The sequence below is a fragment of the Lithobates pipiens genome, unplaced genomic scaffold, assembly GCF_037356315.1.
Source record: "Lithobates pipiens isolate NorthernLeopardFrog02 unplaced genomic scaffold, aLitPip1_a1.2 Scaffold_18, whole genome shotgun sequence".
Classification (NCBI taxonomy): domain Eukaryota; kingdom Metazoa; phylum Chordata; class Amphibia; order Anura; family Ranidae; genus Lithobates; species Lithobates pipiens.
In genome coordinates this window covers 636,428,696-636,454,604 of record NW_027507758.1, presented here as the reverse complement: position 1 = coordinate 636,454,604, position 25,909 = coordinate 636,428,696, and the positions used below count along the sequence as shown (strand labels likewise).

General features: G+C 46.1%; 1 protein-coding gene across 1 annotated transcript in view; it reads left to right on the top strand.

Moving 5' to 3' along the window:
• The first annotated feature begins 2,986 nt into the window (after positions 1–2,986).
• Positions 2,987–25,909, top strand: part of LOC143989649 (uncharacterized) — a 45,935-nt gene continuing 23,012 nt past the window's right edge. Inside the window, exon 1 of the mRNA XM_077489904.1 lies at positions 2,987–3,103. Within this exon, the coding sequence (XP_077346030.1) occupies positions 3,019–3,103 (85 nt within the window). The 5' untranslated portion in view covers positions 2,987–3,018. The remainder of the gene's footprint in view (positions 3,104–25,909) is intronic.

Sequence of the window (25,909 nt, the reverse complement as noted above, 5' to 3'; positions counted from 1 at the left end):
AATGCAGAGTAATGCAGAGTATTGCAGTGTAATGCAGAGTAATGCAGAGTATTGCAGTGTAATGCAGAGTAATGCAGAGTAATGCAGTGTAATGCAGAGTAATGCAGAGTAATGCAGAGTATTGCAGAGTGTTGCAGGGTATTGCAGAGTATTGGCAGGGAATTGAGGGGTTAATTTTCGGTGAGCAGCGATGTGGGCACTGCAGATGCAGCCCACATCGCTGCTGACACCGATCTCTTCCCCCTCCACTGTTCCGATCGGTACAGAGAGGGGGAGGGAGGAACCAGCGTCATCACATGACGCCGGTTTGTTTACAAGTGATCACTCCGTCATTTGACAGAGCGATCACGTGGTAAACGGCCGCTATGATCCGTGATACCGTGATCCGCTATGATCCATGATGCGGTTTACGGATGCTCTCGAGTGCGCACCCCAGGGGGCGCGCGAGAGCGGAATTCTGGGAGGACGTCATATGACGGCCTCCCAGAGTTAAGAAACCGCCCTGTAGCCGTCATTCGGCTATAGGGCGATTGTTAAGTGGTTAAACATTATGAAAATCACTGCTCCTGACAAAAATGCAATTTTTAAAACTTTTTTTGCATTGATACACGTCCCATGGGGTAGGACCCAGGCCTCAAACACTTTTTATGACAATAATTTGCATATAGGCCTTTAAAATGATCACTTTTGATTTTTCATTTTAGTGTCCCATAGACTTTAACCACATCAATACAGTGCACTTACACCCCCTTCCTGACCAGACCAATTTTCAGCTTTCAGCGCTCTCACAGTTTGAATGACAATTACTCAGTCATCCAACACTGTAACCATATGAAACTTGCGTCCTTTTTTCCACACAAATAGAGATTTCTTTTAGTGGTATTTAATCACTAGTGGGTTTTTTATTTTTTGTGCTATATATAAAATATAAAAATTTTGTGAAAAAAATGACTTTTTCTTTGTTTCTGTCATAAAGTTTTGCTAATTAGTAATTTTTCTTCATAAATTTTGGCCAAAATTTATACTGTTACCTATCTTTGGTAAAAATAACCCACATTAGTGTATATTATTTGGTCTTTGTGAAAGTTATAGAGTCTACAAACTATGGTGCCAGTCGCTGAAAATTTATCACATCTGATCAGGCCTTCAGTACATCAGGTGTATCTCATTTCTTGAGACACTAACAAGTCAGGAAAGTACAAATACCCCCCAAATGACCCCTTTTTACAAAGTAGACATTCCAAGGTATTAAGTAAGTAGCATGGTGAGTTTTTTTAAGTTGTCATTTTTTCCCACAATTCTTTGCAAAATGAAGATTTTTTTTATTATTTTTTTTTTTACAAAATTGTCATATTATCAGGTTATTTCTCACACACAGCATATGCATACAACAAATTACACCCCAAAATACATTCTGCTACTCTTCCCGAGTACGGCGATACCACATGTGTGAGACTTTTACACAGCCTGGCCACATACAGAGCACCAACATTGATGTAGTACCTTCAGACGTTCTACGAGCAAAAATGACGCATCTCATTTCTCAACCACCTATTACATTTTTGAAGGCCCTGGAGTACCAGGACAATGGAATTTCCCATAAAATGACCCCATTTTGGAAAGCAAACACCCCAACGTATAATCTGTGAGGCATAATGAGTCTTTTGAACGGTTAATTTTTTTCCAGAAGTTTTTGGAATATGTGGAAAAAAATAAAAACGCTTTTTTTTACACAAAATTGTCAATTTATAAGATATTTCTAACACATAGCATGTATATAGCAAAATTGACACCCCAAAATACATTCTGCTACTCTTCCCGAGTATGGCGATACCACATGTGTAGGACTTTTACACAGCGTGGTCACATAGAGAGGCCGAACATTGAAGTAGTACATTCAGGCATTCTAGGAGCATAAATGACACATCTCATTTCATTCCTTCCCATCACACTTTTGTAGGTCCTGGACCACCAGGACAGTGAAATTACCCACAAAATGACCCTATTTTGGAAACGAACACCCCAACGTATATTCTATGAGACATGGGCTGCAAATAGGTACTCCGGTACTCCGATGGGTTGGAGATAGGTACTCTGATGGCCTGGTGACATGTACTCAGTTTTTCTGATCTCCTGGTGGCAGGTACTTGAGTACTCTGATGGCACTGTGACGGGTACTCTGATGGACTGTGATTGACAGGTACTATGAGGGGTGGTGACAGGTCCTCTTTATTGGGGGGGTGGCAGTCAGTGTGCTTGATGTGTACTGTAGGCGGTAACGAGATGTTACCGCAATCTCCTCTTCACACACGATCGGTGTGTGAGGAGGAGAACCCGGTAACATCTTGTTACCGCGGTTTGTTTACATTTTAGTGATCGGCTGTGAAAGGATCACAGCCGATCATGTGGGTAAACAGCTGGCCAATGGCTGTTTACCAGCATCGGTGATGAGCAGTGTTCCCAGGGAACACGCCGCCACCGACGTGCACACGCAGCGCGCTCATGATCGCGCGCATGCGCCGTGCACAGTCGGGGTGCGACCATCTGTGATCGGCCGTGACTTCATCACGGCCGATCACGTGGTAAACAGCCATAACCAATGGCTGTTCATCCCCTTCGGTGGCGAGCGGTGTCTCCGTGACACGCCGCCACCGAAGAAACAGGGGTGCGCGCGCACGATGGCGCGCATTCCCTGTTTAAATGGGAGGCCGTCATATGACGGCCTCCCGCCACAATAGGTGCACCGCCTGGCCGTCATTTGATGGCCGGCGGTCAGCAAATAGTTAATGGTGTTTGTGTGTTCGTCCAAATTTTTTGCCTGTTCGCATGTTCTGGTTCAAACTGAATGGGGGGTATTTGGCTCATCCTTACTCACCAGAGAGATCATTGAGAGGTGAGCAGTGCTGGGAATTCTGGGACATTATCCAGTAACAGACAAGGGATTTGTCTGGATGGTGACTGTATCATTGTGTGTGTCAGATTCCTATAGGGTGTCAGGATGTCACTGTCTATTTCTCCATGGAGGAGTGGGAGTATTTAGAAGAGCACAAGGATCTCTACAAGGACGTCATGATGGACAATCAGCCGCCCCTCACATCACTGGGTAAGAGGAGGCTTTATTGTAAAGGAGAGAGCAGTACAGAGGGTCCATTTAGATCACCCATCATCTGATAAACACATAGAAACAATGTATTCAGTCAGTGTGTGTGTTTCCTACAAATGTATCCAGTAATGGGAACCCACCAGAGAGATGTCCCCATCTTCTGTATTCCCGGGATTCCACACAGGAAGGTCACACCATCCCTTGTCATCATCAGGTAGGAACAATCACTGATAGTATCATTAGGATCTGTACATTATCTGCATTGTTACAATTGATGTAATTTTTTATTATATATTTAGAGTGGAAACCTGAGAGATTCTAAAGCTGAGATTAAAGAAGAGATAAAAGAGGAGGATGATGAGGATGGGGTGATGGAGGAGTCAGAGTTTCTTAAAGGACACAAAGATCTGTACCAGGATACCATGGTGGAGTCATCCAGCTATAGAAACCCACCAGAGAGATGTCCCTGTCCAGACTTTTACATGTTAATAATGTGATAACATCCTCTAACTTTGGAACCTTAAACAGAAAGTGATAATGAGGGAGGAGTCAATAACCCAATGATGGGGGTCTTCAGGATCAGTCCAGTCTTCATCTTGGTTGTTCTCCCCCCATCCTCACTCTCTGACCTCTGGTGGGGCTCAGCCCCACTGTTATTCATGACTAAATCATGGACTAAATAAGGAAGTGCAGGACTTCTTGTGTTGGGAAGATGGCAATGAGTGATAGAGGGGGAGGGGACACTCGTCCTATAATCCCCTCATCACTGTCACTCCTATAACAGACAGTTCTCTTTGTTTCCTCACTCTCTGACTAAGGTCTATAATTAAAATAATGAACTGGTAGGAGAATTAGAGATGTAGGGCTGAAACAACTAATGGCCATAATTAATTAGTTGGTCAGACAATTAATTGGCCTGCATACAGAATGTATTATTTCTTTAACCACTTTCAGACCGGACCATTTTGCTGGTCAATGACCAGAGGTCTTTTTACAATTTGGCACTGCGCTGCTTTAACTGGTAATTGCGCGGTCATGCAATGTTGTACCCAAACAAAATTTGCGTCCTTTTTTTCCCACAAATAGAGCTTTCGTTTAAAGGTATTTGACTGACTCTGCGATTTTTATTTTTTGCGATATAAACGTAAAAAGACCGCATATTTTGAAAAAAAATGATATTTTCTACTTTTTGTTATTAGAAAAATCCAATAAACTCAATTTTAGTCATAGATTTAGGCCAAAATGTATTCAGCCACATGTCTTTGGTAAAAAAAAAGTCAATAACTGTATATTTATTGGTTTGCGCAAAAGTTGTCACATCTACAAACTAAGGTACGTTTTCTGGAATTTACGCAGCTTTTAGTTTATGACTGCCTATCTCATTTCTTGAGGTGCTAAAATGGCAGGGCAGTACAAAACCCCCCCAAATGACCCCATTTTGGAAAGTAGACACCCTAAGAAAATTGATAAGAGGCATGTTGAGCCCATTGAATATTTTATTTTTTTGCCTCAAGCGATTGAATAATGACAAAAAAAAAATTGTTTTTTTTTTTTTACACAAAGTTGTCACTAAATGATATATTGCTCACACATGCCATGGTTATATGTGGAATTGTACCCCAAAATACATTCTGCTGCTTCTCCTGAGTACGGGGATACCACATGTGGTCGACTTTTTGGAAGCCTAGCCGCGTACGGGGCCCCGAAAACCAAGCACCGCCTTCAGGATTTCTAAGGGCATACATTTGTAATTTCACTCCTCACTACCTATCACAGTTTTGAAGGCCATAAAATGCCAAGATGGCACAAAACACCCACAAATGACCCCATTTTAGAAAGTAGACACGCCAAGCTATTTGCTGAGAGGCATGTTGAGTCCATGGAATATTTTATATTTTGCCACAAGTTGCGGGAATATCACAAACTTTTATTTATTTTTAATTTTTTTTCACAAAGTTGTCACTAAATGATATATTGCTCACACATGCTATCGACATATGTGAAATGACACCCCAAAATAAATTCTGCTGCTTCTCCTGAGTACGGGGATACCACATATGTGGGACTTTTTGGGAGCCTATCCGCGTACGGGGCCCCGAAAACCAAGCACCGCCTTCAGGCTTTCTAAGGGCGTAAATTTTTGACTTCACTCCTCACTACCTATTACAGTTTTGAAGGCCATAAAATGCCAAGATGGCACAAAACCCCCACAAATGACCCCATTTTAGAAAGTAGACACCCCAAGCTATTTGCTGAGAGGCATGTTGAGTCCATGGAATATTTTATATTTTGCCACAAGTTGCGGGAATATTACAAACTTTTTTTTTTTTTCACAAAGTTGTCACTAAATGATATATTGCTCACACATGCCATGGGCATATGTGAAATGACACCCCAAAATAAATTCTGCTACTTCTCCTAAGTATGGGGATACCACATGTGTGGGATTTTTTGGGAGCCTAGCCGCGTACGGGGCCCCGAAAACCAAGCACTGCCTTCAGGATTTCTAAGGGTGTAAATTTTTGATTTTACTCCTCACTACCTATCGCAGTTTTGAAGGCCATAAAATGCCAAGATGGCACAAACCCCCCCCCCCCAAATGACCCCATTTTGGAAAGTAGACACCCCTAAATTTAGGGGTACACTAGTGAGACTCACAGGTAAAAAAGCACCTAGGCTGTCAGCGACTGTATCAAAACGCTACAAAAAAAACTGTTAGCGATCGCAGGGATCAGGCCTGACTCTGCGAACGCTGCAGTTATGTGTGTTGTGTTTTGTAAGTGACAGTGATCGATCGATACTGAAACTATATGCCCTGAAACTATAAAAAAATAACTAACCAACCAGCGTCACCTGTAACAGTTATATGGTGATCACTGGTGAAAGGGTTAATTAGGGGGCAATCAGGGGGCTTTATGCGGTAGTATATGGGGGTCCCTGGCGCTATAAAAAGCTGCGGCGAACCTAAATACCTACCTGCCTAACTAGCGTCACCTGTGACACTAATACAGCGATCAGAAAAACGATCGCTTATTAGGCTGGGTTCACACTGGAGCGATGCGGGAACGCCACGAATCCGCGGCGGGTTCCCGCATCACACTGCCCTATGCGAACTGCTGGGAGTGTCAGTGAAATGTTAATGACACCCCCAGATCAGTTCGCATATCGCAGTGCGATCTGCAAACTCGGACAGGAATCGGATCGCATGGTGTGAACACCCATGCGATCCGATTCTGCTGCGGACCAAAAAAAGGGTCCCGTGCGAGTTTGCGGCGGGTGCGATGAGAATTCAGCCATACTATCTGTATGGCTGAACTCGAATCGCACAGAGATCGGATGTGATTTGCACTGCAGTGCGGTGTGAATCACATCCGTTCTCATAAACCGCTGCAATGTGAACCCAGCCTTAGTGACACTGGCGACGGGGGGTGATCACGGGGTTAAACCTTTATTGGGGGGGTTAGGGGGGTACCCTAGAACTAAAGGGGGCTAACCCTAACTGCCCTAACAGTTATTACAGTCACAAATGACACCAATGCAAAAAAAAAAATGCAATTGGTGTCACTGTGACTGGGGGTGCAGGGGTGATTGGGGGGGTGATCGGGGGGTGAAGGGGGGGGTGAGAGTGTGCCTGGCATGTTCTACTGTATTGTGTAGTGTTGGTGCAACTCACCGATCCTCTCTCCTCGGTGCCGGAACGAAAAATACCGACACGGAGGAGAGATTACATCACTTCCTCTGCCTGTGTTTACATTACAGGAGAGGAAGTGATGTCACGCTGCACTTCCATTCGTCAGGAGCGATCGCGAGGGGGTGGCCATGAACAAATGGCCGCCCCCTCATCCCGGATCGCTCCTGAACGGATTCCAACCGCCGCTGGCACCGGGGGGGGGGCCCGATCGGGCCCCCCACCAGCGGGAAGGCAGGGACGTACAGGTACGCCCATATGCCTGCCCGTGCCATTCTGTCGACGTACATCGTCGTGCGGCGGTCGGCAACTGGTTAAATTTCAGAAAATACAGCTCAGTACACCATCCATACATTTCAATAAATGCCTGAGAACTTGAATGTGTGAGGAGCAATGCCTCATGGGACATATATTCCTGAGCAAAAGAAGGAAGTAAGTGATTCTAAAGGCAGAATTTTTTGTACCTTGCTATAGGGGAACTCTATACTATACTGTGTAGTTTCCTGTAGGGGAACTCTATACTATACTTTGCATCTTCCTATAGGGGAACTCTATACTATATTTGTGGCTTCCTATAGGGGAACTCTATACTTTGTGGCTTCCAATAGGGGAACTCTATACTATACTTTGCGGCTTCCTATGGGGAACTCTATACTATACTTTGTGGCTTCCTATAGGGGAACTCTATAGTATACTTTGTGGCTTCCTATAGGGGAACTCTATACTACACTTTGCGACTTTCTATAGGGGAACTCTATACTATACTTTGTGGCTTCCTATAGGGGCACTCTGAAGGCAGGCGGAGCCAGAAGTGCCGTGGGGGGTTCATAAGAGGAGAATAAGGGCTGCTCTGTGCAAAACCACTACACAGAGCAGTTACGTATGACAAGTTTGTTTAAAAAAAAAGAAATCCAAAATTTACAATTACTTTAAGGGCTCTGTCCAGGGAAGATCAGCATCTGAACCCAGAGAAGGTGGAGGCTGATAGAATGGAGGTGACAGAAAACAACTAAAAAAGTCTGGCACCTGGAAACTTGGACATGTGTAGCATTGGGAACAATATAAAAAGTCCTACTGAACACATCAGGAGAGGTGTGAGTACAAATGCAAACAGTCAATGGCAACCACAAAAAATTGCTAGTCAGAACAAAATCAATGAGATGAACCATATATTGATTTATTGTTACCATATGGTGAATTAAAAACAGTTAAAAATCTCTTTGCATGGATTGATGACAATCAACTTTCTCACTACTGTGGTGGTACCTTATGGTGGTGGCCAGGGATGGACTGCCTTGTTGAGGAATTGCTGTGGTGGTGGAACCCTCATTCACCCCTACGAAATCCACAAAAGCAGGGAAGGGGAACCCAGCTCTTGTGGGACTGGGAGGCGATGTAGAGCTGGAATAACCTCCAATGGGAACCAGTGAACGAAAGACTCCTGGGCATGACGTCAAGCACTCGGGAAGACCAAATCTAAAGCGAGGCTTGGAGCACATTGTGGTGAAGAGCAAGCCGAGAAGAATGAGGAGAGAACGTGGCCGTTGTCTTGACAATGCGCTTTGGCATGTGGCCCTTGATCAAGTCATGTGACATTACCAGTGTGACATTACCAGCCAATGGAGATTAAATAGGAGTAACCAGACACTGTCCCTTTAAAAATTTTAATCTCCTCGTGGCTTACTCCTATTTAATTCCCATTGGTTGGTAATGTCACATGACTTGAGAAAGGGCCATGCCTCGAATTGCGTTGTCAAGAAAACAGCCACATTCTCTCCTTGTTCTCCTCGCCTTGCTCTCCACCACACTGTGCTCTAAGCCGCGCTTTGGATTCGGTCTCCCCGAACGGTTGACGTTACACACGGGAGTCTTTCATTCACTGGTTCCTATTGGAGGTTGTTCCAGCTGTTTCCTGGTCCTCTCTCCACCTTTGGCTGGCTATCCGTACTGCCATTTACCACCAGGGATTCAGTCAAGGCTCTACATCATCTCCCAGTCCCACACGAGCTGGGTTCCCCCTCCCCTTCCCCACTTTTATGGATTTTGTAGGGGTGCATGAGGGTTCCACCACCGTGGCAATTCCTCAACAAGCCAGTCCACCCCTGGCTGCCGCCATAAGGTACCACCACAGTAGTGAGCAAGTTGATTGTCATCTATCCATTTAGTTCACTATATGGTACCAATAAATCAATATCTCATTGATTTTGTCTGATCATCTGTCCGCACAAGAGTGTCCCAACTAGCACGTTTTTTATGGTTGCCATTGACTGTTTTGAGGTGATAGAAGGCATTAAACCATTTTCTGCCAGGCCCTGTGCTCCATTTTGTACACTCTTTGTGGCCAGACCATTTGTGGAATTTTTCCTTTTGTTTTTTATTTTACACTTATAGCTTATAGAATTTGTGAAAACCCCCCCCCCACCATATATTTTCTGAAAGCACATGGTCAGTAGAATAATAAGAAGGTGCTACAGATTTTTTAGACCCCGCAGTATTTGCGCAAATGTTTTATCAAACCAAAATATTTCCAAAAAAATACACTAAAACCATTATTAGCAGATAAAAACACAGCACATTTTACAAAATTCCTACCAAATATAAAAGCTTAACCTGTATTGAGTTAGCTGAACAATTCTGTTAGCAGAGTCTGCTGAACAATTCTGAGATAAGCTTATGGTCATTGAAGTGACCATAAGCTTATAGGAGAGGGAGAAAGAGGTTCGTATGCTGTACTGACTTGGCCACCTGCAGGCACTTCTGTACATCCGGACCTGGCAATGAAAGGGTTAATATTACATAAAGTAAAAGTTTACTAGTATTGTGCATTATATTTAAAATTATTATATCCATGAAAATAGTCTCAGCTTTCAGTACTACTTTAATATAAAAGGTTTTTCCCCTCTAACATCCATATACAGTATCTTCATGTGTGACTCCCAGGTAGAATCCTCCATCTTAGTTACCTGTAGTACGCTAGCCCAGAAGACCTCCTTTCTATATTGTGATCAGAGCTAACCTCTTTGCTAGAGAAATAATTTGTCCAAGACCAAATACACTGGCTAAGACCAGGAGTATCTAGCCATGATGACCATGAAGTGTTAAACCTTTCTGGGCGGCCCCTGTGCTGGAAGATGTACTTCCCCAAGCGCAGGGTGTCCCCCATTTCAGTCATCAATTCTCTCAGAGTAGGAGGCTCCATTCCTTTCCAATGCCTAAGGATAAGCCTGCGTGCTTGAAAGAGTGCTCTGGCTTGTTTTAGGGATTTCCTCAATGGAGAGGTTGTCTAGAATACCCAATATACAGGGCTTAGGATCCATCAGGATGCAGACCTGAAACACCTTATTAATGGTAGTGACAGCTTCTGACCAATATAGATGGAGCTTGGGGCAGCACCCCAATAGATGTATAAGGTCACCATGGTCTCTGGAACACCTAGTTCACTCCGAGTTATCTCTCAGACCCATCCTACACAGCCTTGCGGGGGTAAAATGTACCCGCAATATTATGTACAGCTGGGACAGATGCTGTGCCACATTGAAAGAACACAGCTGAAACGCCTGTAGGGCCTCCTCCCATTGATTGTCCTCAAACGTGCTCACTTCACTTTGTACTCTTCCATAGGTGTGCCATGTTGGTCGGGAAGCCCTTAAAGTGTGTGGATGTAAGCATGGCGTAACACCGGAAATAAATCCTTTAAAGTGAGAAACCTCTGTCATATAATGAAAGATGGGGGCCAGGGATAGGACCCACATGGACCCCTCTGATTGTGCCCGGACAGCATGATATAACTGTAGGTATGGGAAATACATTGATTGGGGAGGTTGAATTTAGTCTGTTGCTGGAGAAGATGTGTACCAGGTGTGTAACCCCAGTTTTACGTCTTTTTTAAATAAAAAAAAATGTGATCTTTGATTCTGATATGTAGCAGATTCACCCTCTAATAATGCATCTGTCTGTCTGTTATTCTCAGAGTGGATTAAATATCCAACTATATATCTGGATATTTATATTTACTGCTGCATATAGATATTCAAGAATATTAACTAAATTATACACCAACCTTTTTTTTAGGTTTTTATCCAATTAATCAAAGCAATAATCGGCCAACTAATCAATTATGAAAATAATCATTCGTTGCCACCCTACAGAGGACCCATTTACTAGTTACCTTGAGGGGGGACTTGTAAGATCCTCAGAGACAAAGCTGCCTGATGTGGGCGGAGTCCTGGTTTAGGGGAACCATTCTGCTCATGTCTAGTGATAATCTTTGTATTTCTATTTTAGTAGATGGACAGGAGATGAGGAAAACCTCAGAGGATTGTCTCACTTTGTCTCCAGACTGTAAAGTAGAAAATGAGGACATCACACAGTATAGTCCAGGAGAAAACCTGGCTACCTCAAATGTTCATCTGGCAGCACACAGTATAGATGGACCATCGTATTTCTCTTATCCTGAGGAACCTCAGACTGTGAGGGACGGTGCCGTCCTTCCAACAGATAAGAGGATTGACTTTACTGAGTGCGGAAAGTGTTTCTGTTCTAAATACAATCTTAATGTTCCTAAAAGATCTCACACGGGGGAGAAGCCGTATTCCTGTCCTGAGTGCGGGAAATGTTTCCATTCTAAATACAATCTTAATGTGCATATAAGATCTCACATGTTTTTCAGTGAAGTTCAGTCTTTACACACATCAGAAATCTCACAATGGGGAGAAGCCGTATTCCTGTCCTGAGTGCGGGAAATGTTTTTCAGACAATTCCAGTCTTAATAGACATCAGAGATCTCACACGGGGGAGAAGCCGTATTCCTGTACTGAGTGCAGGAATTTTTTTCACAGAAGTCCCATCTTTACACACATCAGAGATCTCACACCGGGGAGAAGCCAGATTCCTGTCCTGAGTGCGGGAAACGTTTTTCCGACAAGTCTAGTCTTTCAAAATATCAGAGATCTCACACGGAGGAGAAGCCACTTTTCTGTCCTGAGTGAGGGAAATGTTCCTCACTGAAGTCCTGTCTTTCTGTACATCAGGGATCGCACAGAACCCTCAATATGTATTAGTGCCTTGAGTGTGGGAAATGTCTTCTATGTGAATGTTGCTGAATATCACAGCTCTCATGTGGGGAAGAAGCACACCCTGACATACACCTCAGATATACTCCATGGCTGATCTTTATCATGTAAGAAACAGTTCCAGAGGTGTGGACATTTTTTGAAAAAATGACTTGTCCAAGAGACTAAATCGGGGTCCCAATCTCCTTGTCCCTTATGACAATCTCCTTGTTCCTCATCTACCAGAGAGCTCAGCACCGGTGTGGGAGTTTACTGAAAACTACAAGCCGACATCGGCATAGGCTATGACTCTGTGAATGAATGGCACGGCCACTCTCTTTTCATAAAGTGACAGTTGATATGGGGAACTTCTCACATGGTAAAGAGCCTACATCATAGGCTCTTTACCAAGATTAGAGATGCGGTGTGTCAGAGCGACACACCACACCAATGATTGCCACGCACCCGAGAAGATGTCATATGATGTCCCGTCAGGATAATGGAACCCCCGCCTGGCCGTCATTCACCTATAGGCCGGGCGGGAAGGGGTTAAAAAGTAATTTTAGGCCTGAAGATTATATAAAACACCCTAGGGAGTCAAATAGCGGTAGTTACAATTTTTTATGTCACACGATATTACCGCAGAAGTCTAGGAAACGCCAAATTTCAGTAAAAACACGCAAAAGTTAATTTTAAGGACACAAAAACTAGATAACTTACCCAATTTTTTGGTAAAATATAAAAGCTGACGTTGCACCGAGTACATAGATACTTCACATAAAGCAGTCTTTTTCAACCAGGGTGCCTTGAAGTTTCTTCAGGGATGCCTTCCAAAAATGCCTAAAAATTGCCCCAAAATTGTATACAAGCCAGAGGGTGGATGAAGCCTTTTCGCTACACAAAGCCACAGGTTTTCATTGTACACCATTATAACCCTCTAGCTGCCAAACTCCTAATGACCAATGACATCATGAGTTGATAAGGAGGTTGTCAATTGCCTGAATATAACCCCAGTTTAACCCTCCCTTGCCTCTCTCCATCAGCTTTGGGGTCGTATTAGCTTAGTGATGGAGAAAAACGGAGGGAGAAGAGAAACATTGGAATACTAGTCAGTACAAGTTTGGGAAAGCGTATTTACTTTGGAAGAATAAATCACTTATAATGTTGGGCGTCTTAGCCCTTGTACACACGGTCGGAGATTCCGACGGAATGTGTCCTATCGGACCGTTTTGTCGGATAATCCGACTGTGTGTGGTATGCATCGGACTGTTTCCGTCGGAATATCCGTGGGACCCAATTTTCCAACTTGTTGGAAATATTTTCCGACAAACTGGTCCGATCGGACATACTCCGATCATGTGTAGAGAATTCCGATCGGACAAAGTGCCACGCATGCTCAGATCAAATTCCTACATCAAAGCTATTGGCTACTAGCCTGAACGTAGTCCCGTCGTAACGAAATAACGTCATCACGTTCTGAACGATCGGATTTTCCGACAACTTCTTCCGACCATGTGTATGCAAGTTTCGGACTAAATCCGTCGGACAAAATCCGACGGACAAAATCTGACGGATTTGGTTGTCGGAATCTCCGACCGTGTGCTCAAGGGCTCACGTGTGTTGATGTTTTTACATTATGTAGAACTATTAGAATATTTTTTACATTTTAGATTGGGGTGCCTCAAGACTCTCCATCATTTTGGAGGTTGCCTCAAGACTGCCCATGATCTTGGAAGCGCCTCAAGACTGTCCATAATTTTGGAGGGCACCTCAAGACTGTCCATCATTTTGGAGGGCGCCTTGACTGAAAAAAGGTTGAGAAACACTGACATGGAGGATAAAAATTCCCCTATGTGATGATGTTTTGGTGCCAGGTTCTCTTTAATGAGACATCCAAGGTCTAAAAGACCCCCAATGTCTCCCCTGTGCTCCACTGAATGTAATGCAATACAGGTCACACTGCATTATATTATTTCTTGGCCTTGATGGTGAGGAAACTGTCACCCGGGACCCGGAAGTGACGTCAAACATGTCACTTCCGGGTCAGGAACAAGAAGGGGAGGAGAGCGGTTGTGTGTCCTCTCTCCTCCCTCCCCTCTACCCATCATCACCCGCTAGTCCCGGGATGCTGGTCCTGGGTTCCAGATGGGTAAGAGGAGCCCGGGATACATAGCGGGTGTGTGTTGGGGTGGGGGAACTTTACCGGGGGGGGTGGAAACATTCGCTCAGCCACTCGAATGCTTCCATCTGACAATAAATCCTGCTCCTTGCTTGCCCACAGTAGGGCTAAATGTTACAACAAAAACCTATCTGCATGTCCCGGGTGTCAGGCGATAGGAATTGTTCATCCCTGAGTTCATAAGGAGATCAGAGATCACCAAAGACATGGATGAAGTGTTGTACCGTGTTGGCCATTGATAGCAGTAGAAAAATAAAAATTGAGTCATTACCTTTCATTGGCTGAGTACATTTTGTGGTTTAAAATTTCACAAACACTATATATATATATATATATATGTAGCGCTGATATCCTTGTCTTCTGATGTGTATTAGTATTATAAAGAAAGTCTATGGATGGATCTATAGCTTAGTGTTTGGCACCATCCACCGGCCAAATACTGAAAGTGAACTTAAATTATATTTGGTTTTCAAGCATTAAACTATTGACAGGGGGGGGGGCATGGCCTGGACATGGCCGAGTGAGGTTGCACTTTTGGAGAGCTCCCGGCCTGAACCCTCACCACCCGGCTGCTATTAGCTTTGCATACCAGCATGAGCTCACAAAAGCGGTACAAGACGAGAGCGATCACCCGGGACACCCCTTCCGGCAAAAATCTGGGCGAGATCCGTTACTTTCGGAGACTGCAAGGGCTCTCCCCGGCACCAATGCTGCGGTGCCATGAGGCTTCGTATCCTGCATGGCCCAGCGTGATGTCGCAGCAGCGCCTGCAGACTGGCAGCCTGTGGAGCGGTCACCACCCGGGAGCCCAGCAGAGGACCTACCGTTGTCCCGGGAGGTGGAGATGGCCTACTCACAGTCTTCGGAGGCCTCCCCGCTGGACCAGGACATTCCCCACCCAGTCCGCAATTGAGTCCCTGATCCTCCGGCTGGAGGAAACGCACAGGAGGGACATCCAGGAGGTCAGGGGCGAGGTTTCCTCTCTGGCGGAATGAGTTGCTACCGGGGATTCCTCGCTGACCACCCTGGACGCACGAGTGGCAGCGCTCGAATGGGACCACGGCCATCACCAAGACACAGCAGTGTCGCTACAGCTCCACTTCGAGGACATTGAAGACCGGAGCCGCCGCAACAACTTGCGGCTCCGGGGAGTCTCTGAGACATCCGAGGTGGAGCAGGTGAGTGACACGGTCAGGAGTATATTCCGGGCAATACTGGAGGATCCCTCAGCAGATATCATCCTGGACAGAGCCCATAGAGCTCTGGGCCCTAAATCCACAGACCTGAGCAGGCCGGGAGACATTATATGTAGATTGCACCGGTTCACTCAGAGAGAGGAGACCCAGCGGAGAGCATGGGAGCGAGGGGACGCGGAGATCCAGGGATCACCAATTAAGATTCTACAGGACCTATCCAGGGCTACCCTCAGACGCAGAGCCATCCTCCGACCAGTCCTGGATCTGGCCAAACAGCATGGATCGACGTATCGATGGGGTTACCCACTTTCTGTGATCTTCCGCAAACACCAGCAGACCTACCAGCCCTGTTCCTATTCCTGGGCACGGATCCGATTCCAGTCCCTGATTGGCTACAGCTTCTTCCACGACAACTGAGCAGATCAGGACCGACAGCCAACCGTGGTCCCCTGCCACCTCATCAGTTCCGTGGCAGGAGAAGACGCCGCTCGAGATCCAGGGACGCCCTACATGAGTAGGCTTTGAGCCACTGTTATCTGTAACTTGCCTCCTGGCCTGCCCTCCCCCCGTGCCTGCCTTTACCCTCCGGCACTGAGCTTTTTGCCGACATTTTTTTTTTGGGAACAATGACATGTTCCCGGGATGGGAGTCCCCCCCCCCCTTTTCTATTTTTTTCCCCCTTTCCACGCACCAACGGGCCCTGCTCGGTCGGTCTCATCTGAGCCACACGCATCAGACGACCGGGGACGGCCCTAGATACTCCCCAGTGCCAGCGAGGAGCGGCCTTCCACGGAGGGCGAAAATTCTCCACATGGCCTTATCGGACGCCTGAGATCGTCTCACTGGCACAACTTGGACACATGGTTCGCTTGTTTTCAGGCTGTTGCCCCCGGACCTGACTATTGGGATGGATTTTTTGTGTGGGGGGTGGGGGGACACTACAGAATGTTGTGGTATGGGGGGTTACGCATTAGAGGTCTGATCACATCCATCACATAGCCAGGGGGTGGATCCTGCGCCCCCCCCTCCGGCCTCTCCGCGAAGACCGCGGCATGCACCGATTGGGGGGGATGAGGGCTTACAACCCCCCGTGTCGGGCGGGGGAGGGGTCAGGAGGTCCTATGCTGACCTTAGCCATGCTCACTTTGGGTAGGTTTGTTTGTTCTTTTTATGGTTCCTGCCCAGGCTTAGTACATGCATGTCTTATGTTTTCTGTTTGATTCTGTTTCCAATGTTAATCTTGTTCGGACTGTTAAGCTGTTTTGCAGTGGGATTTATCCTGCGCCGGTATTAATATCATTACCAATATCAATCTTAACACCAATTTCTATATCACTACCCACCATGCTATGCCGGGGGGCTGAGTGGGGATGGACAAGGGTATATCTCCCGGCTCTGTTCCTCTACTCCCCCACATAGGACTGTGCTCCATACCTAGGGAACCCCCTGGGGAGTACTTCAGCCACTTAGGCTATTCTAGTAACACCTTTCTCAGCGGCACGACCTTGTGTCGTTTTTTCTTTTCTTTTCTTTACTCTCTGATACTTTCCTTTGACCCTATTCTGCTTACACTCTCCACTCCTCCCTCCCTACCTTCCCCCCCCTTGACGAACATGGATACACTTCACATAATATCGCTAAATGTCAAAGGCCTAAACACGCCCGAAAAAACGGCGGATGCTGTTACACGACATGCATCGGGCCAAGGCGGATGTAGTCATGCTGCAAGAGACACATTTTAGGGAGAATAGCCTCCCGCTGCTTAAGAATAGGTTTTATCCCCTGGTCTACCATTCAAATTATACTAAAGCTAAATCCAGAGGGGTATCTATCCTCATTTCGGCTAGGGTGCCCTGGACTCTCACAGCCTTGCAGACAGACAAAAATGGACAGTACTTGTACTTGAAGGGGATGGTGGGAGACTGTAAGGTGACGTTCGCCAATCTATATTCCCCAAACGACCGGCAGGATGCCTTTATTGCAAAGAGACTGGGCCAGCTCTTGCGATTCTCCGAGGGTCAGCTTATTTTGGGTGGCGACTTAAACATACCCCTTAACCCTGCAGAGGACACCTCCTCCGGCACCTCCTCCACTTCCCGGGAGATGCGCAGGCGTATCGGTCAGGCGCTACACAATGCGCAGCTCATAGATGTGTGGCGTCTTTTTCACCCTGGCGAACGCGATTACACCTTTTCCTCGACACCCCATCAAAACTATTCGCGTATTGATTATTTTCTGATACCCCACAAACACTTGCACTCGATCGAGCATACCTCCATCAGGTCCATTACATGGTCGGACCATGCTCAGATTAGCATCTCCTTTTGTCTGTCAGACACGAGACCGGGACTACGCCCGCCATGGCGCCTTAACAAGAGCCTGTTGCAGGATCCAGAGGTCCTGGCTGATGTGGTTAGGGAATTGGGTCATTACTTCGATACTAATGCGACTCCTGCTGTTATCAGAGGGAGCCTTATTAAACACGGCTCCAGGCTGAAGCAGGCACGGACAGCCAAACTGGACTCGTTACTTACTAAACTACGTGACCTAGAGCTTGCACTTACTGTAAGTCAGCACCAACCAGGAACCTGGGAGCTGAACTCGACATGGTTAGATCACAGGTTACAGACCTTTTACAGTTTAAGGCCAAGGCGGCGTTACAGGTATGCCGCAGAAAAACTTACGAAGGGGGGAATAAATGTGGGAAGTTGTTGGCACGGTCTATTCAGACCCAGCGGGCAGCGGCCTTCATACCACACATCATAACCACCCCGGGGCAGAAACTCTCACTATCACAACAGATCACACAGGAGTTCAGATCATACTACAGCTCCCTGTACAATCTATCCTCGCCCCCGCCCTCACACTCGGATATGGTCGATTATCTCAATCTGGCCCAGATGCTGACGCTCCCGAGGGACACCCAGGAATTTCTAGAGGAACCCATCACTTTGCCCGAGATCCAGCAGGCTGTGAAGGCTATAAAGCCAGGCAAGGCCCCTGGGCCTGACGGCTTCACGGCCTCTTATTTCAAAATATTACTACCCACCCTGGGCCAACATATGGTGACCATATTTAACAGTCTTAGCACTGGGTTACAATTACATGACACCTCACTGCAGGCACAGATTACTGTCATTCCCAAGGAGGGCAAAGACCCCAGCCAATGCAGCAGCTATCGCCCCATCTCCATTCTGACCTAAAAATATTCACCAAAATCTTAGCATCCAGACTTCAACACCATCTGCCCCATCTCATCAATCTGGACCAGGTGGGCTTTGTCCCAACCAAGGAGGCCAGGGACAACACCTCCAAAGTCCTTAACCTAATCCATCTGGCAACTAGCAGGAGAACGCAGAGCGTCTTCTTGGGCACAGATGCCGAGAAGGTGTTTGACCGTGTCAACTGGCAGTTCATGTTTGAGACCCTGCATCGGGTAGGCCTGGGAGACAGGATGATGTGCTGGATTGCCGCAGCTTACTCCGCCCCTTCGGCCAGGGTGAGAGCGAACGGTTTTCTCACAGAAGCCTTCCCGATTACAAATGGGACTAGGCAGGGCTGTCCCCTTTCCCCCCATTATTTGCCTTGACCCTGGAACCGTTCTTGTGTCACGTCCGACTCAATCCGGATATTACTGGCATTGGACTCAAGGAACCACGGCATAAGGTCTCCGCCTACGTTTTCTCTTTCAAACCCAATGATATCGCTACCAAGCCTCCTACGAGAATTTGATATTTATGGCCGCCTTTCCAACCTAAAAATCAACTTCTCTAAATCAGAGGCCATGGGAATAGCTCAAGTGGACTAGCGTTGCCCTGAAATACCTGGGCACTCTCATTCCGACTTCGCTGTCTCAGTTATATAACCTTAACTTCCCCCCCTGCTAAAAACAGTACAAGGACTACTAAATGGATGGAGCAGCGGCCTTCACTCATTGTTTGGCCGCTGCAACATCCTCAAAATGACAATACTGCTAAATTCCTTTATCTCCTTCAGGCGCTTCTGATTCATGTACCCATCAGATACTTTAAACAAGTTCAAGCAACTTTTACGCGCTTTCTCTGGGCGGGGAAACACCCGAGACCGAGCGGGAAGTTGCTTTCCCCCCCGAAGTCTCGGGGGGGGGGGGGGGGTTTGGCGTTCCCTGCAGTCAGAACATATTACCAGGCCGCCCACCTTAGCAGGTTATTGGATTGGTGCCGACACGGCGACGTTAAATTGTGGACACAGTTGGAGCAGGATCAATTTGACATACCACTCCATAGGACACCATGGTGTTTCAATGCACTACCGCCAAGGTCTGCTCACAAATACTATCGAAACCCGGTTTCTCCACGAGCAACTCCCCCCTGCAGCCAGTCATCAGACACCCCCTTTTTGAACCTGGTCTGTGGGACAAGGAATTTATAGACCTTCGGGTCTCGGGCCTGTTTCAGGCTTCCCACTTCAGTACATTGGGAAGGTGGAGCACACACAGGGAACTAACCGATCCTGATGGCGAATACAAACTGGATTTCCTGAGGGCTACACAACTCAGACACTTTCTTAGAAGTCTGCCGCCCCCACAAAATGATGAGCAACAACCTCTAACAACTCTGGAGATGATTTGTACAGAGGCTGGGGTAATGTCACATACCCTTTCACTGTCCTACGCCTTAATGATGGAAGTGCCTGGAGACTGCCGACCCCCTGGCCTTCTTAAATGGGAAGAGGACTTAGGTATACACTTCACGACCCAAATGTCCCAACATATCCTCACTTTCACTCATCAATCCTCCCTCTGCACAAAAACCGAGGAAACAAATTATAAGATCCTCACGCGCTGTTATAGAACCCCTACCCTCCTACATAAACTTTACCCGGAGACCACCGAATGCTGCTGGAGGTGCCAAGCTGAAGAGGGCACCATCTTACACATCTTTTGGTCCTGCCCCCGATTTCGACACTACTGGACGGAGGGCCACCGGATCACCCAACTTTTTACGGACCGGCTGGTACCGGATGATCCGGCGTTCTTCCTCCTTCACGCAACCAGAGCCCCAGTCTGACAGTACAAAAAATCTGTGGTTCGCCACCTCCTGGATGCAGCCAAGGCCTGTATTCCATTGAACTGGAAATCCCCCCACCCACCATCTATCACTCAATGGCTTCACAAAATAGATTAGGTCAGTAGGATGGAGGATCTGGTTCTCACCAGTCAACACAGATAGGAGAGCTACTCCAAGACGTGGCAGGCATGGAATGTGTTTAAATACTCGGACGAGGGGCGGGAACATAGGAGGACTGACTAGTTGACCAGGACCTATGGGACCAGACTCTCCTCCCCCACTGGGGGGCGGCCGTGAGGACTCGAGGGGCAAGAACCACCGAATCCATGTTTGCCATGCCCCCCCTTTGACTCCTCCTCCCCCTTTACCCACCACCCCTTACTCCTTCCTCCTCCCTCCCTCCTCGTTTCTCCCCACTCTTTTTTTCATCTATCTCTTTTCTACTCTTCTCTTCTTTAGGCTGGGTTCACACTGCTGCGGGGGGGGAGATCCGGATGTGATTCGCACCGCACTGCAGTGCAAATCACATCGGATCTCTGTAGCGATGCGAGTTCAGCCATACAGATAGTATGGCTGAATTCGCATCGCTCCCGCAGCAAACTCGCACGGGACCCTTTTTTTGGTCCGCAGCAGAATCGGATCGCATGGGTGTTCACACCATGCGATCCGATTCCTGTGCGAGTGTGCAGATCGCACTGTGATATGCGGACGGATCTGGGGGTGTCATTAAGATTTCATTGACACTCCCAGCAGTCCGCATAGGGCAGTGTGAACTGCCAGTGGGAGTCATGCGATGCGGGAAAACGCAGCGGATTCGCGGCGTTCCCGCATCGCTATAGTGTGAACCTAGCCTTAGTGATCCCGGATCACGCCTTCTGCTTTGATTAAAGGCCTCGCTGGGATACTTAGTCCCACGGAGGAGGAGTATAGCAAGCATAAGGCTTACTTACTACCACACTTCAAGCACTGTATTATATTTGTGGAAGCAACACTAGGATCATTCTTAATTCAACTTTAACTGCTTTAGCCTTGGATTACAAATTTATATGGAGTTACCCATACATATATATTGTTTGTAACTGTTTTACCAGAGTTCATTGTCCTGTCAATCTATGTTGGATGACAGTACAATTTGTTGTAATCACCTATTTACAAATATATATATAGTAAAATATACTTTGGTTAAGTACCTCGTTGTGTGGAGTGTTGTTTTCTCTCAGCAGATGGAGCCAGTGGACCCTGAGAGGACAATACAGGTATATTGTGATATATTATATTGTACTGTATTGTATTGCACAACAGCTGTGTCAAGGGGACTGAGGCAAGCTAGTGGGGTTTTGTTACTAGAGTGCAGGCCCAAAATAAAATCAGCCGCTCCTTCGGGAGTCAGTGCTCTATATATATATATATATATATATATATATATATATATATATATATATATATATATATATATATTGAATGCATGTGAGCAGCATTCACCCAGCTGTGATGAATATTGGATGTATTTTATTTCATACACTGATTTCCTGGTGGTCATAATGCAGTAGTGTGTTATTTTTACTAATGGAGGTATTTCAGGAAAAATACCCCATTATGGTCACTAGATGGAGCTGGCTATCATAGGAAATCACTTTGCTACATTATGGCCAAACTATGTAATGACTGGATGAGTGATTGTCACATTCATCCCATGAATTTCCTGTAAATAGACCCCTTAGTTTCCTTCATCAGACATGTCTTCATACTCATACACTTATAATTGCCAAAAGAGCACACAGACCCCCCGAGGTATATATACAAGGCATATCTCACCCCATGCCTTGTGTCAATGCAGTCTTGATTAAGAGAGAAGTATTTTTGTGGATATGGTGATATATGGGGCTCGTCCTTCAGTGGTTATTTGTGTCCACATGGATGAGTTGTACCCGTATTATATATCTGAGAGATCCTTTCATAGGGCAGAAGACAGATTGCCCATATCTTCAGTAAGACAGTATTTACTAGCATCTCTTTTTCTGTTCATCCCCTTTTTATATGTGGCCAATAGATGGCCTGGAGCCTTATATTGAATGTAGGAGAAGATTATAACCCCACATATTGTCTATACATATATATCAAAAAAGGTTTCACTATTTAAACTTGGTAGATGTTAACCACTTCAATACCAGGCATAATACCCCCCACCGCCCAGACCAATTTTCAGCTTTTAACACTGTAACACTTTGAATGACAATTGCGCGGTCATGCAGCACTGGACCCAAACACAATGTTTATCATTTTTTTTCCCACAAATAGAGCTTTCTTTTGGGGGTATTTGATCACCACTGGGTTTTTTTTTGCTAAACGAATAAAAAAAAAACATTTTTTGAAAAAAATAGTTTTTCTTTGTTTCTGTTATAAAAATGTTGTAAATAAGTAAGTTTTCTCCTTCACTGATGGGTGCTGATGGGTGCTGATGAGGCTGCACTGACAGGCACTGATAAGGCGGCACTGGTGAGGTGGTACCAATGAGGTTGCACTGATGATGAGGCATTAATATGCAGCACTGATGGGCACTGATAGACTGGACTGATGGGCACTTATAGGCGGCACTGTTGGGCACTCATAGGTGGCACTGATAGATGGCTCTGATAGGCAGCACTGATGAGGCACTGGCAGGCATTACTGCTGGGCATTAATTGCCACATCTAATGGGCATTGATTGACACCTCTAATGGTCACACCTGGTGGTCTTGGGTGGCAGCCCTGGTGGCCCTGGGTGGGCATCCCTGGTGGTCCTGGGTGGCATCCCTGGTGGTCCTAGGTGGGCATCCATGCTGATAATTAGTGCAGTTCCCCCATCAGGAGAGTCGCCAATTGGCTCTCCTCTACTCATGTCTGTCAGCGCGAGTGGAGGAAAAGCCCAGACATGGCTATTCCTGTATACACTGTGATTGGACAGAGCTGATCACATTGTAAAGCGCCTCCATCAGAGGCTCTTTACCAAGATTGGTGATGCTGTGTGTCAAACTGACACACCACACCAACGATCGCCATGCTGCGCACCCCCACGGGCGCACAGGGTACTTTGTCGCGGTAAGTGGGCTTAAGCACCATATAGCAATATGGTGTGACCAAATTCCCATATTTTTTGATAATGTTTTTTGAAAATGTCTAGGTGTTTTAAATAAGCCTTGCAGGAAGTAAATGTTTTTTTTGCACGTGTGCTCTGTAATATTTAGTTGTGTTCCCACGGGCCCACGATCGCAGCTTATCTTGCTGGACGTCATATGTCGTCCAGTCAGGATAACTTAACCACTGTGCGCACGTCATTCTGTTATATGGCAGGCGGGAAATGATTAATATGACCACATAGAGATAAAACGTTGATTCATATATATATATATATATATATATATATATATATATATATATAATGGCATTGACCTCATCCTATAGGTGGACCTGATATGGTGATTTACATAGCTTTTTTGATTTACAATAAGGACCCCTTTCACACTGGGGCATTTATCAGGCGTTTTAGCGCTAAAAATACGCCTGTAAAGCGTTTGAAAAATAGCTCATCTGCAGTCCCAGTGAAAGCCTGAGTGCTTTCACACTGGGGCATTGCGCTTGCAGGATGTTAGAAAAAGTCCTGCAAGCAGCATCTTTGGGGTGGTTTGCGAGCACTGTATACACTGATCCTCCACCGTCACTGCCCATTGGAATGCATGGGCAGCGCTGCCAAAGCACCTGCAAAGTGCTTCGGCAGCAGCGCTACACGGGTGCTTTTGACCCCTTCTCAGAGGTTAAAAGTGCCCCGTTCCTGCCCGAATAGTGGGGCCAAAGCGCCGCCATAACAGTGGTAAAGCGCCGCTAAAACTAGCTGCACTTTACTGCTACCGCACCCACCACCCCAGTGTGAAAGGGCTGTAAAGGTTACGTTTTAGTTAAGTGGCCTTTTGGTGCACAGGGAAATGCACCCTCATCTAGTTCTAGACCATTATTATTTACAGAAATGATTTATTGCTCAAGAGCCCCTAGAAACCTTTGGAGGAACCCTGGCTGAGAAAAGCTGAACTAGGCAGTAATATATTTCTCTCCTCCTTGTTGGGAGTGGAGATGACCCCATCTATATGGCTATATAGTACATACACATACAGCACGATGACATGTTCACACTACGAGGTTTCTCGGGGCTGCAGTTCCTTTGAGCTCCACAAGGTGGTGATCTCACTTCTACACAGGAAGTCTCTATGGAAGATGGGAGATGAGTTCAGGAACAGGCAGGAAGTGACGTCAGGTACAGATAGGAAGTTCCAGGTGAGGGGTCAGTCAGGAGGAAGTAGAAAGAAGACATTGCTGAAAGTGGCAGCAGAGGAGGTAATAAGATCTTATTTTCTATTTACACCCAGTAACCCCCCCCCCCCCCCCGTCATGTTCGTCCTCTTCCATAGTCACTGTAATGTCCTTTATCTCCAGCAGATGATGATACACACATATGTAGTGTGGGCATTTAGATTAATATTTAGATGAACCCCTTCAGGGTCAGAACATTTCCCCACTTGTGGGGCCGGAACATTCTCCTCATTTTGGAACTTTTTCCACCAATCACCTTCTCACCTCTTCAGTCTATACTCTATACCTGGCAAAGAAAACGTTCATTTTTTATTTAACCACTTTCAGACCGGACCAATTTGCTGGTCAAAGACCAGACCACTTTTTGCGATTCGGCACTGCGTCGCTTTAACTGACAATTGCGCGGTCGTGCGACGTGGCTCCCAAACAAAATTGACGTCCTTTTTTTCCCACAAATAGAGCTTTCTTTTTATTTTTTACTTTTTGTTATAATAAATATCCCCCAAAAATATATAAAAAAACATTTTTTTCCCTCAGTTTAGGCCGATACGTATTCTTCTACATATTTTTGGTAAAAAAAATCGCAATAAGCGATTATTGATTGGTTTGCGCAAAAGTTATAGCATTTACAAAATAGGGATAGTTTTATAGCATTTTTATTAATAATTTTTTATTATTTATTTTTTTACTAGTAATGGCGGCGATCTGCGATTTTTATTGTGACTGCGACATTATGGCAGACACATCGGACATTTTTGACACATTTTTGGGACCATTGTCATTTATATAGTAATCACTGCTATATAAATGCAGTGATTCCTGTGTAAATGACACTGGCAGTGAAAGGGTTAACCAGTGGGTGGCAGTGTAGGGGTTAAGTGTTCCTAGGGGAGTGTTACTAACTGTGGGGGGGTTGGGCTTTCATTTAGTGTACACTGATCTCTGCTCCAATCACATGGAGCAGAGATCAGCGTCACTAGTTGCTAGGCAGAATAGACAAATGTTGTTTACGCAGCATTTGCTCTATTCGGCCGCTCCGTGAGACGATCGCGGGGATGCCCACGGCGATCGAGTCCGCGGGTCCCGCGACCGGACTCACGGGGGTCCCGACCAGCGCGCGCCCCCGGCGGCGCGCTCCCGATGGCAGGGCGGCATCGAATATTGGACGTACCTGTACGCCAATATGCCTGCCCGTGCCATTCTGTCGACGTACATCATCGTGCGCTGGTCGGGAAGTGGTTAAGAGAGGTGTGACGCACCTGGGAGAAATTATTCTGTGTGTACAGATACCTCACAGAGCTCC